Source organism: Apium graveolens, chromosome 6, assembly GCF_009905375.1.
Source record: "Apium graveolens cultivar Ventura chromosome 6, ASM990537v1, whole genome shotgun sequence".
In the NCBI taxonomy this organism is placed as follows: Eukaryota; Viridiplantae; Streptophyta; class Magnoliopsida; order Apiales; family Apiaceae; genus Apium; species Apium graveolens.
In genome coordinates this window covers 8,448,073-8,461,331 of record NC_133652.1, presented here as the reverse complement: position 1 = coordinate 8,461,331, position 13,259 = coordinate 8,448,073, and the positions used below count along the sequence as shown (strand labels likewise).

General features: G+C 38.4%; 1 protein-coding gene across 1 annotated transcript; it reads left to right on the top strand.

Annotated features, from left to right (window-relative positions):
* Positions 1–3,048: 3,048 nt before the first annotated feature.
* LOC141664519 (uncharacterized) lies at positions 3,049–4,335 on the top strand. The gene has a single exon (XM_074470475.1). It carries the CDS (start codon positions 3,049–3,051, stop codon positions 4,333–4,335), a length of 1,287 nt encoding a protein of 428 aa, XP_074326576.1.
* The last annotated feature ends 8,924 nt before the right edge of the window (positions 4,336–13,259 follow it).

Here is a 13,259-nt window from a genome sequence, read left to right as displayed (position 1 = left end):
AAGGAGAAGTTGTTAGAGTAAGGGACCTGAAAAGGATCTTAGATGAGATGGAGCGAGAGAAGAGAGGGCCCCCTGCATCGGCAGCCCCCTCTCCGTTTACGGCTGCTATCCGATCATCCCCCCTACCTCGGGTGTTTAGGCACAACCCCGACCTTCTATTCAACGGCGAAGCCGACCCGGCGGAATACCTTATACAATTTAACACCGAGATGGAAGTCTATCAGGTGCCGGAGATGACCCGCTGCAGACTCTTCGCGGAATCACTCAGAGGTAGTGCCCAACAATGGTTCTCCAAATTGGGACCGGCTAGCATAAGAACGTGGAGTCAATTGGAGGACTTGTTCGTCAGATAATTTCAGTCGACCCTCCACTATTCGCCTCATGTGGCCACGTTAGCCAACATCAAGCAAAGGGAGGGGGAGCCCTTGGCAGAATACTTTCGTCGGTTCAACGCCGAGGTCCCCAAGGTGAGAGGAGCCAGTGAGGAGACCATCAAAAATTTTTTGATAGCAGGGCTGAAAGAAGGATCGAAATTTTGGAAGAACCTCCAAGCGAGTGAGCCGAGGACCTTGGCCGAGTTCTATGAGCAAGCCGAACCCTTCAAGAGGGTAGAGAAATCGATGAGAGAGCTGAAAATCAGCGAAAGCTATCGAGACAAGAGGGACCGATCCTCAAACCCTGACGAGAGGAGGAAGACGTATCGGCGTAGTTCGAGCCCGAAAAAGTATGCCCGTGGCAAAGAGACCACTAAAGATTCGGGAAGGCCTTATAAAAGCAAATGGCAGATACACACCCCTCTGGTAGCCTCTATCGACCACATATATGCTACATATGTAGAGAAGGGGGTATTCAGGAAGGCAACTCCTCTCACAGAATACAATAAAAGAGACACTTCGAAGTATTGTGCGTACCATGAGGCCACCGGACATGATACAGCTGATTGTAGACAACTAAAGGATGAGATCGAGACTTTGATTAGACAATGGAAGCTTAAGGAGTGGGTTGTCAAGGAGGTTCGAAGACACAGGACGGATTATCATACCGTCCCTCCTCCACCCCCAGAAGACAAAGAAAGGGTCCCTCGGGCTGGTAGTATTCATATTATTCTAGGCGGGTCTCACATTGGTGGAGACAGCCGGAAGGCGATGGACAGATATGCCCGGGAAGCAAAGGACAAGCCACTCACCAACGTCAATCATGTAAGCCAAAGGCCCCCGGAGCTCTTTGAAAGGGAGGCCGATGATATCGTGTTTAAGGAGAACGATGCAAAATGGGTGCAAAATGGAAGCTTAAGGAGTGGGTTGTCAAGGAGGTTCGAAGACACAGGACGGATTATCATACCGTCCCTCCTCCACCCTCAGAAGACAAAGAAAGGGTCCTTCGGGCTGGTAGTATTCATATTATTCTAGGCGGGTCTCACATTGGTGGAGACAGCCGGAAGGCGATGGACAGATATGCCCGGGAAGCAAAGGACAAGCCACTCACCAACGTCAATCATGTAAGCCAAAGGCCCCCGGAGCTCTTTGAAAGGGAGGCCGATGATATCGTGTTTAAGGAGAACGATGCAAAATGGGTGCATTACCCTCATACCGATGCCCTAGTCATAAAAATGAAGATTGGGACGGTGAATGTTCACCGAGCAATGGTGGACACCGGGAGCTCGGCTGATGTGTTGACTTATGATGCCTACAAAAAACTGGGATTATTGGATAGAGAATTAACCTCAACAGGTGGGCACCTGTACGGGTTCACGGGAAACTCGATCGGAGTGAAAGGGACAATTCGGCTCCCGGTGACCATAGGAGAGGAGCCTCATGTGGTAGGTTGCTTGTGTATAGGTTGTTTTACTTGAGTTGCTTGTGTATAGATTGTATCTCATAGATATAATTTGAGATATTATTTTTGTTGAATAAGCTGTGTATTTGAAATTTACCTCTTTGTATGTGATAGATGTGGATAAGTTCTTGTCCGATTTTTTTAATTTCGAGATGTGGATATCTATCTTTGTATACACCCGGTTATGCACCCTGAGGATATTTGTATCATTTATTGATCTGTTGTATATGCTTTCTCTTGTTTCTTTACTTGAGTTGTTTATGTAAACATTAATGTATCTTTTTACTTGGAAATACAATTTAATATTTCTTCTTTTGTTGAATAAGCTGTAAATATGAATTGGCCTCTTTGTATTAGAGATATATTGCTAAATTCTTGTTTTTGGATGGTCAGTTTGTGTAATGTTATGGTATTGTGTCATTATTCTCCATGTATGTGTTCCCGGTTTATATATGTCATTTTTTGTAATCACAACTCATATAGGCATGGCTAAAAGTAAAGTAACAATGATTGAAACTAGTTTTGTTAGCATTTTAAAGTGATTGGTAAGAAATTTCAGTATTTGAACCTGTTGAACCTTAAATTAGGATTCAAATTTACTGTATTTCTTTTTTCAATTCGTTAACCGTAATTTAGGGTTCAAATATTGAAGTTCCTTACCTATCATTTTAAAGTCCTATAAACTAGTTTCAATTGTTGTTAATTTAGTTTTATCCTTACTTGTATGAATTAAATATTGACATAAATAAACCACTAACACATACATGGAGAATAAAAATGATACCAACCTGAACATTTCATGAACTGACAATCAAACAGAAAGAAATATGAAAAAAATTACACAAATAGTTATAAATGCAGCGACTGAGATGTAACACAATCAAGCTTCCTTGTTTGAATGCAACTTAGCTATGTTCTTACATCTCATGCTACTTTTGTTGTAGTTCTATTTTTCTTGGCTTAATTAGGTGTTCCTTCTATGTTCTTACATTTATTTTTCTTCAATCAGTGAAAATGGATCCGAAGTCTAAAAAGCAATTAGACTATGAAGGTGATGATCACTATGATAAGCTCTATGATGATCTCAATATTGTAGAGGGATTTAAGTTTCAGTTGTCTGAGGCACAAGGTCCTTCTGCTAGTGGTGCAGATAATGAAGTGATTGACGAAGATGATATGTAGGATGAACTTTACGGTGACCTCAATATTGATATGGGATTTCTTCCGCTTCATCTGTCTAAGGCGCCAGGTCCATCTGCTAATGGTGCAGTGAATACTGGCATTGACCCTTCTGATACGTTGTGTAAAGTTGTTGATCAGTATGTGACTTCCCTTAATCCTAACACAAGTATTCCACAGATGTCACATTATATTTCAAATGATAATGTAAATGTGACTCACCAATTTATATCCAATGATAACCCAATTAGGCCAACTGGAGAAAATGGTGCGACTATTCTCCTTGTTGGAGAGTTACTTTGGTGGACTACTGATACAGAAATCGAAAGTGTCGCATCTAAATATGGGACGCTTAAAGAGATTAAGTTCTTCGATGAGAAAGCTAATGGTAAGTCCAGAGGATATTGTCAGGTTGAGTTTTATGACTCGGTTGCTGCAGCCTTGTGCAAAGAAGGAATGAACCGATATATTTTTAAAGGGAGAGCTTGCACGGTAGAATTTGCTTCCTCGGATGCTTTATGGAAGATGGCCGTTTCTTATATGAAAAAGAAAATCCAATTCCAACCTCAATCTCATGAATATGAGCCAGAGAAGAGGCCTATGAATGATAATGCAGAAAGAAGTGGAGCGGGAAGAGGAAGCATCAGGACTGTTAGGGGTAGCAAAGCAAGAAGAAGTGTTATGAGGGTCACAGGTATGCCTGGTGGTCGAGGACCTGGTTATGGAGATTTTACAGGTCCTGCTATTGAATATCGTTCTGTCTCTCATCATGTCGATTCCTGTATATTTGGCAAGGGAATGTCTGCTAATAGAATGGGGATGATGGGGAGTGCTCGAATGGAGGGACCTCATTCAGGAATGCGGAATGATGGTATACGGGGAGGGGAGGAACACTACCAAAGACCAAGAGAGTGGAGTTATGGTGGTGAAGAAGGGGGTTCTGAGTATAAATACGGAGAGGGCCATTACAAATTTTCAGAGTCATATGGTGCCTCGCGTGAGAAAGATCGAGAATCTGAACGTGACAGGTCAGATAACTCTAATAAGAGGCATCGTGATGAGAGGGGTCATGGAAGGGACAGGTATGTGAGGAAGAGGTATGATAGGGAGAGTTACCAAAGGGAGAGGTGTGGCAGGGAGAGGAACACCAGAGAGAGGTACCACAGGGACAGGTACGACCGGGAGCACCGATACAGGGAGCACAACCATGATTGGGATCATGGCCGAGCTTTCACAAGATATAGGAGCAGATCACGTTTTAAGAAGGTAAATCATAGATCTCATTCGAGGGGTGCTGTCTATGGAAAAAGGAGCTCGTAGCTTCGGACTCATGCCTTTTGAAATCATATTCTTTCTTTAACTCTCCAAAGAGTGCTTCACCTAAAAATTTGTACTAGCTAAATACATTGTAAACTCAGGTTTCTCTCGAAATATTTGCTTTAAATACATTATAAACTTTGTGTTTTTATCAAAGTATTTTCTTTTAAATACCTAATTTTAGTGTTTGCCCCATTGATAATTAATTACCTTCAATGCATTATCCTCACTTTCGAGGTTATGACGTACATGGCAATGTTTCCCTATTCTGCTATATGTGTATATTCATGTATGAATCTGATGTTAAGTTGTTAACCATTAATAATTGATGTTACTATGTTTTGAAAATTTGTTGGCTTGTATAGGTTTCGTAAATTTCATCTCTATTCCAACCCTCCAGGTGCAGAAATTGTTTTGGTGACTAAACCTGCCCATTGTTATATTTGCAGGGAAAACCAAAAATTCTATATTTGTATAACTGCAAAAAAAATCTGTGGACAAGGCGGCCAAACTGCATGAAGCACTAACGTGTGTTGTTGGTGTTTGTCTGTAATGAAGTAGAAACATATCTGACAGAGTGAGGTTGTAAAGTTGGTCATTGTATTTTAAGGCTCCTGCTAGGAAATATTGTTCTGGTCTTAGGAGCAATGAGCATTGATCTTTGTTGTTGAGTGTATGCTGTAATGTGATACTAATACGTGAACTGCTATGTCTTGGGGGTGGGGGAGGGGAGGGGGTAATACCTTATCATGTATGAGTATTGTCACTACTTATTTCCTGTAAGCTTAAAGTTTTTAAATTCTGCAGTTATGATGTAAAGCCAGGGGTAGTAATCTGTAAAGTTTCATGCTTATTAATTTGCTTGTATACTGAGGTACTTAGAAACTAGGTATCTTAGAGGCCTCCAAGCTGGGTGAAAGCCCTTAAGGTGCTGTATGTGAGTATGTGACTGCTCATTTTGTCATTAGGAATCGTTAGGCGAATCAAGGTGTATTTAGTTACAAGAATATTGTTGGGTTGCACTTTATATTTGTAAAGTATTTTCTCGTCCATGGCAAAATTATTTTCTAAAGATCCTCCTCTTATATAGAAGTTATATGTTAAGCTTCTATTTTAGTATTAGTATATTCTGGTCCAAATTCTTGTTGCATTTGTTATGTTCTCCTTTCATGGTACAAATCTGTTGGTGCATACTGTCACCCTGTCATGAGAGAAATTTTAGAGCTGCAGGTGTCTTTAAAGATCTCTTCCTGATTGTGACAGAATATGGATTAGATGTTGTTGGGGTTGTAAGACTTCCAGTTAAAGGTACGAGGAGGTATTACTTAATAAAATAAATTCTAAAAAAGTATTACTTTAAATAGGATGTAGTTGATTGATAATAAATTACCTATAAATAAAGTGAATAAGAAAAATAAAAATATCTCATAAGTAATAAAGCTAAAATCAAAGGACAAAATTTTTATATATTATGATACTTCAATTCAAAACTGAATTAAAACTATAAAATTAGAACCTTGTTATTGTCGGTAGATTAAATTCGATAAATTTAAATAGAAAGAGAAATAAATGTATAATGTACAACAGATAAACAAATGAAATTTATATTTAGCAAGCTCGAATAAAGGTCATAAATTGTGAAAAAAATGTATAGATCTATTATTTTTGTTTATATATTTATAGTTTGAACTTCAATTATTGGATATAAAATCATCTCCTGATTTAAAAATGTTTAAATATCTTGGAAAAAATAAATAGTTTTTAATATGAGTTCATGCAACGAGGTAAAATTCATATACACAACTTATTCAATAAAAATAATATATCAAATTATATGTATAATTAAGATACAATCTTTACACAAACAACTCAAGTAAAATGACAACAAAAACATGTACAACAAAATAAATGATATAGATATATGTCAAGTAACCACCCGTTCTAAAACATAAAAACCAACCTGTAGTGTCTCTCAAAAGACACCAATTCTAAAAACTACCACCCTTAAGGGGAGTTCAGGGTAGTGAGCTTGGTGACGGAAGGGGTGAAAATCAAAGAAGCTGCTGGATAAGGTGTGTGAGGCAAGTGTCACCCAAACCAAGCACACTATAGTCTGTGTACTTGTTCAAACGGAAATAACCTCATTTTTGTAGTATCCAAATGTAAACTAGACACTTATATGTATAGATATACGTGAATGAAATTAGAGACAGTGCAGAGCAAAAACAAACTCACTATATTAGCAACTAAGCACATAGACTCCAAGCTACAGACGATAAAAAGAAATAGAGATAAACTACCACTTCCTAATAATGCTCTACTACTCCAGATAAGAAACGACTCTCCTACAAACTCTCCAACTAAATAGAGACTAGTTTAGCCCGCTACAAACATGTTAGCCAGCTGTTTATTATCCTGATAAAACAAATATACAAGCTTAGATTAAATATAGTTTCAACACTCCCCCGTAATCTAAGCTGGTTACTACAGATCCTTCAGGCCAAGCAACGTTCGCATCCTTTCAAATTTAACCGTGGACATTGGCTTTGTAAGAATGTCTGCTCTTATGCTTAATGATATTCCCTTCTGTGTCCCTTTTCAACTTGAAAACCCATTTAAGTCCCACTGTCTTATGTCCTGTTGGCAATTCAACCAACTCCCATGTTTTGTTCCATTCTATCGAGTCAATTTCGTCTTACATTGCTCTCTTCCAACCCTGTTCAGTGGCTGTTGTTAGTGTAGGTGCCCCAGAGGCAATACGTTATTCTTTTAAATCTTTATGTCAGTTGATCATTCAATAAATGTATTTATTATAACCTTAATTACTGCGATATTTTGTTAGCATAATAAATGTCCTTATAATCATGATACACATTGTATAGTTTAAGTACATGACTTAAACTTGAGATTATATAATATATCATATTCTTAAAGGTCCCTGGTCGAGTATTATTATATAGGACAATAATAATACATAGATAGACTAGTATGTTGTTTGACAAGATAACCACATCTTATTGGTTATAAGTATGGGGATACTAAAGTCAATACATAGGTACATGTGAGAGTACATGGTACTGGACAGACCCACAGTGAGATTCTTCATGTTTAATAAAGTCATAAGAAAGACTCACAGTGATAATGGTGTAATAATCCTTTGACTTAAAATCATTATATTTCTATACGAGGATTAATATACTTTGACTACATTAAAAGTTACTTTTGATCGGGTGATGATAAAAGTGGACATCGGGTATATCATGAGTCGTATGAGAAATTTGAATGATAGATAAATGATTTAACCCTCCTATAATTAGGAGAGATATTATTGGTCTCTTGATTGAGTGAGATTATAAAAGCATGGTCATGCTCAAATAATGATTTGTCTTGATAGTCTACTCATGGATCAAGTAAACCCGGATTAAATGTTCGAGAGGATGACTAAATACATGCCTCGAGTTTAATCTATAATATGTATGGTTAAAGGGATTATATTACACAAAAAACATTAATCACGAAAGGTTTTATCTAATCATGATTTAATTATTGTTTAATTGGGTAACAATGATGTATTACTAGATACCGCTCATTGTTTATAATTTTATTAGAGAATAAAATTATTGTCAATTAAATAATAGCCTATAGGGTCGCACAAATAGAGCACTTAATGGAATAGTTAATTTAAATTATGGATTTAAATGAATTGATGATTATTCAAATTTTATTATAATTAAGTAAGACTTAATTGAGATAATATAAATTCGAATTAAAAGGAATGTTTTTGCCCATAATAATTAAGTATGACTTAATTATTAATTAAATAATAGAAATTCGTTTTTATTATTTAATCCAATACCTACTAGGGTTAGGCTTTGCTTTTATGGGTCTTTTTAATCAGCCATTATAAATAGATAATGATAGGTGAAAGAGGGGGTACGTTTTGGAGAAAACCGTAGCAGCAAAGAGAGGCAGAGGCAATTCGGATCGTCAAGAAGGAGGCTAGTACATCCATTCTGTAGCCAAGTTCGTGAGACGTTCTTGGAGGTGCTCGTGTGGATACCATAGATGTGTTTCTCCGAGAGGTAGACATAAAGCGTGATAGCTAGGATCTCCGTTGAGTTCGTGAAAGTTAAGCTCTTGAAAGGTATGATTCGTTATCTCCATAATTCCTAGTACATCCATTCCATATCCAACTTTGTGAGACGTTCTTGGAGGTGCTCGTGTGGATACCATAGAGGTGTTTCTCCGAGAGGTAGACACAAAGCGTGATAGCTAGGATCTCCGCTGAGTTCGTGAAAGTTAAGCTCTTGAAAGGTGTGATTCGTTATCTCCATAATCTGCCCATAATTATACATGAATCATGTTTTTGGGTTTCGAATTTTTTTTTTTTTATTTAGGTTTATCCACTGCATTTTATGCCTCAGAACCCATCATCTCTGTAACTACTTTGTTCATCAATTCCCATGAAAAACAACTCGCTTTCAGCTTCAACTTCCTCTGTTTCATTGTATATATCACCTAGTAATCGAAAATGCCTTGACTGACTACTAACATCACTCTATTGTGTGTTGCTCTCCCTCGTAGCAGACTGAGTACTACCAGACCCTACACTCGGCTGAAAATCTATGGTGTTAGAACCTGTACTCGCACTTAAAACCTGTGGCATACCAGGTATCCCATGGCTAGACCTTGTACTCACATTTGAGGCCTGTGTCGTATCTGGTGCCTCATGGCTCTCAAAATCTTCCGGACTTGACCAACTCGAGCCACTGTTTATCAGAATGAATGTAGCATTTGTCCCTCAATTTTCTTGTTTCCTATTCCATTCCCAAGCCTTTGATTCTGCAAAAACCACATCCCTGCTTACGTGCATACTTCCAGAGACAGGATTGTAGAGGCGATAGCCCTTCGTTCCAGGTTCTTTACCCAAATAGATTACTGGCTTACTTCGATCACTTAAGTTTGTTATGTGCACCTGTAGTAGCTTCATATATGCTACACAACCAAATATCTTGATATGTCCTATATATGGTTTTGTTTTGGTCCACGCCTCATAGGGAGTTTTTCTGAAAGAGCTCTAGTTGGTAATCGATTTAGTACATACACTGCATGACAAGCAGCTTCACCCCAAAATTCTGATGGCACCTGCATTGTTCTCAACATACTACGAGACATTTCAACAACAGTTCTGTTTCTACGCTCTACAACTCCATTTTATTGTGGAGTGTAGGGCATAGTGAAGTGTCGTATAATGCCTTCATTTTCACAAAATTCTATAAACACTTTCGAGGTGAATTCCACTCCTTTATCTGTCCGGAAAATTTTAATCTTTTCTTCTGACTCATTCTCAACCATTACTTTAAATTTCTCGAAAACACATAATGCCTCATCCTTAGTTTTTAACATGTATATCCATATCATGCGAGTGTAATCATCTACGAAGAGGAAAAAATATATGTTTCCTCCTTTAGTTGCTGGTGTGATAGGACCGCACAAATTGCCCTGAATCAATTCTAGAGGTTTTGTTGCTCGAAACTCTGATTGTTTGGGAAAAGATTTTCTTGGGTGTTTTGACATTAAACATCCCTCACAGATCTCCTTTAGTTGAGTAAATTCAAGAAAACCACGTACCATTCCCCTTTCAGACATCATATTCATTGCTTTGTAGTTTACATGGCCAAGACGTGCGTGCCAAAGCCTTGGTAATTCCTCCCGTTTATTCATTAAACACATAGGATCTGGTACGGTCTCAAGAGTAATCTTGTATAGTCTGTTTGTTGATCGTTGTACCTTCATGACCAACCTTTCTTGACCATCGTATATCCACAAGTAGTCTTCCTTCTGGATTACTTTGTTCCCATTCTCTGAAAGTTGACCAAGTGAGATTATATTGTTACACAAATCCGGAATGAAATACACGTCATGAAACGTTAGTTGTTCACCATTTTTACACTGAAACCCAACCGTTCCCTTTCCTTTTATACTTACAGTCGAACCATCACCAAAACGAACCAGGCCAGTTACTCCGTCATCTAATGTTTTAAATTTCGATCTAAAACCAGACATATGGTTAGATGCCCCGTTATCCAAATACCAAACATTTGAGTCAATTCTTTTCTCAGAATTGTGACAGTCTTGGCACCGTATCCTGTTCATTCAGCAACAGCTGGTTCCTTTCTTTAACCTTATGTTCAACCAATAGCAATGCTGGCTCATCGTCACCCTGAGCTTGTGTTAGATGTGCTTCAGCTTTAACATCCCTCCTTCTCTCTCGTTTTGGCCTACGGAATTCAGCAGCATAGTGGCCATAGATATTGTAATTGAAACATTTTATCTCGCTCCTATCTTATACTGAACGTCCTCCATCACGAGAAGCACCAGCACCTGAGTTTTTAATACCTGAAACAACATCGCCTTTGCTGGTCTTTTTCAGCCATTCTTCCCGTGTAAACAGAAAATGTCATTCATTCTTTTCCCGTTTTCTCCACTACTCCTTGGTTAACAAAAGTTATTCTCCACCAACTTCGGATTTTCCCCGTAGACATTCTTCATGCGCCTTAAGAGAACCCACTGCTTCTTCTATTGTCATTGTCTCGAGATCTCCAAACTGTTCGATAGTAGCCGTAATATGTAAGAATCTGGACGGAACGGATCATAGCAGTTTCTTCACAACATATGCTTCATCAATAGTTTCTTCCAACGCCCTTATATTAGTGACCAAACCATTCAACTTCATGCAAAAATCATCAATCAGCTCCGAGTCTTTCATGTTTAAGAACTCGAATTCATCTTTTAACGTTGAATCCTTGTTTTCTTAACCCTGTCTGCTCCTAGGCACATCATCTTCACTGCGTCCCAAGCTTCTTTAGCAGTTTTTTGTCTGCTAACGATAACAGTACATCCTCGGGGATACCCTGGTATATTGCAACTAACGCCATCTTGTCCGTCTTATCCTCAATCGGTTCTTTTGTGTTGATGGGTTCAACCGCTGGCCATATGCCATGCGCCTGCATATATACCTTCATCTTGAGTGCCCAGGCCGTGTAGTTGCTCTTGGTTAACATAGGATAGATTAATCCTACTAAACCATATTTTCTCTTTACTGTCTCCATCGTGCTTGTTTTTGGCATGTACTTTGGCATACAAAATAGAAGCTCTGATACTAAATGTGGTATCAAAATGTAAACCAGACACTTATATGTATAGATATATGTGAATGAAATTAGAGAGAGTGCAGAGCAAAAATAAACTCACTGTATTAGCAACTAAACAGATAGACTCCAAGCTACAGACGATAAAAAGAAATATAGATAATCTACCATTTCCTAATAATGCTCTACTACTCCAGATAAGAAAGGACTCTCCTACAAACTCTCCAACTAAACAGAGACTAGTTCAGCCCGCTACAAACATGTTAGCCAGCTGTTTATTTTCCTGATAAAACAAAAAGACAAGCTTAGATTAAATATAGTTTCAACAATTTTTGCATCCTCCCAAAAGGGTGCAACTCTTGAAACAGGCTCTTCTCCAAGAGTATAGAACAAAAGGGGTAGGGACACTAGGTAGGGACACTGACCGAACATAAACCTACATTAAAAAGAATAAGGCTAAACTAATGGGGGAGTCACAAGGTGCACACACAAGTCCAATTACAGTCAAAGACTCAGTTAATACACCTTCTCAAAGTCAGATTGATGTGGCTCCAATAAATGTGGAGCCACAACCAAATTCTCTCACAATTGAAACACCACACACACAAAATTCTCCCACAAATTCTCTAGATGGGGATATGATCAACACATTAATTCCTGATTCTCCATCTCTCAAATTCATGGAGGAGCCGAAATCGCAAGCAAGTGATCATCATCTTATAGATGATTTGTTGGATCACATGCCATTTCTTTCTCAAACTATTGAAGTGTCTGTGCAACAAAACTTAAAATCAATCTTCACAGACTCAACAATAGTTTCAACTCCTATTTTAATTATTTCTTCTTCCTTAACGGATATTCATCAGCCGTTGAGAAGTGATTTTCTTTCAACGGATGTGCTTCACAGCAGTCATCCGTTGATAATTCTAACTAGACTTTCAACTGATATTTCACATCCATTGAATGTCACTGTACAACTTGGTATATCTAAATCTATTACAAGTGTAGATGATTTAGTAGTTGTCCAATCACTCTTAGGCTTGAGGGAATGGAGTGAATTGAGTGAGAGCCTCGGTTGCTCCCAAGCAAAAGGAGAGGAAAAGAGTGAACCTATATATGTTATTTCTTCCAGCATAGCTAAAGAGAGTGAACGGAGTCCCGCCTTAGATAGTGAAGGTGAGTGTGTGAGGGTGGTGAGTCATGGAGAGCCCTGTATACAAAAAAAGAGAGATTATGAGAGAAAGACAGGTTCAGGAGAGATAAGGTTAAAAGCCATTGCAAGTGAGTCAATGAATGTCAATGAGGTTGAAAGGAAAAGACTATATTAACAAGAATACAAAGTTGTTATAGATTCTATTTTCCTAGATGCTTAGACATTTACTCACCCTTTACAGCCTACCAAATATTGGATGTTCAGGGCAATGAAGAGACTGAAAGGACACTCAATCAATTACACACAACAGCATCTATACAAAGGGCTAAAGATGTTTTGTTCTCTCTACTTCCTACAGCTGATGATGTGGACTCAAACTTTGGATCTCATGGTGATTCTGAGTTTGCAGATGATTTTGATGATGAAGCTGGCACCAACTTAGGGGGAGATGAAGGCCCTAGTTCTTCTACATAAACTCCAGAATGGATGCTCAATAAGTATTGCAGCTATCATCACTTTACAACAACCATGTTCAAACTAATCAGACAAACTCAGTCAGCCATTCAAGCCACTACGGATGCCAGCACCAAAGTTCAGCTAAAAGCCCATCTTGAGTCTCTCCA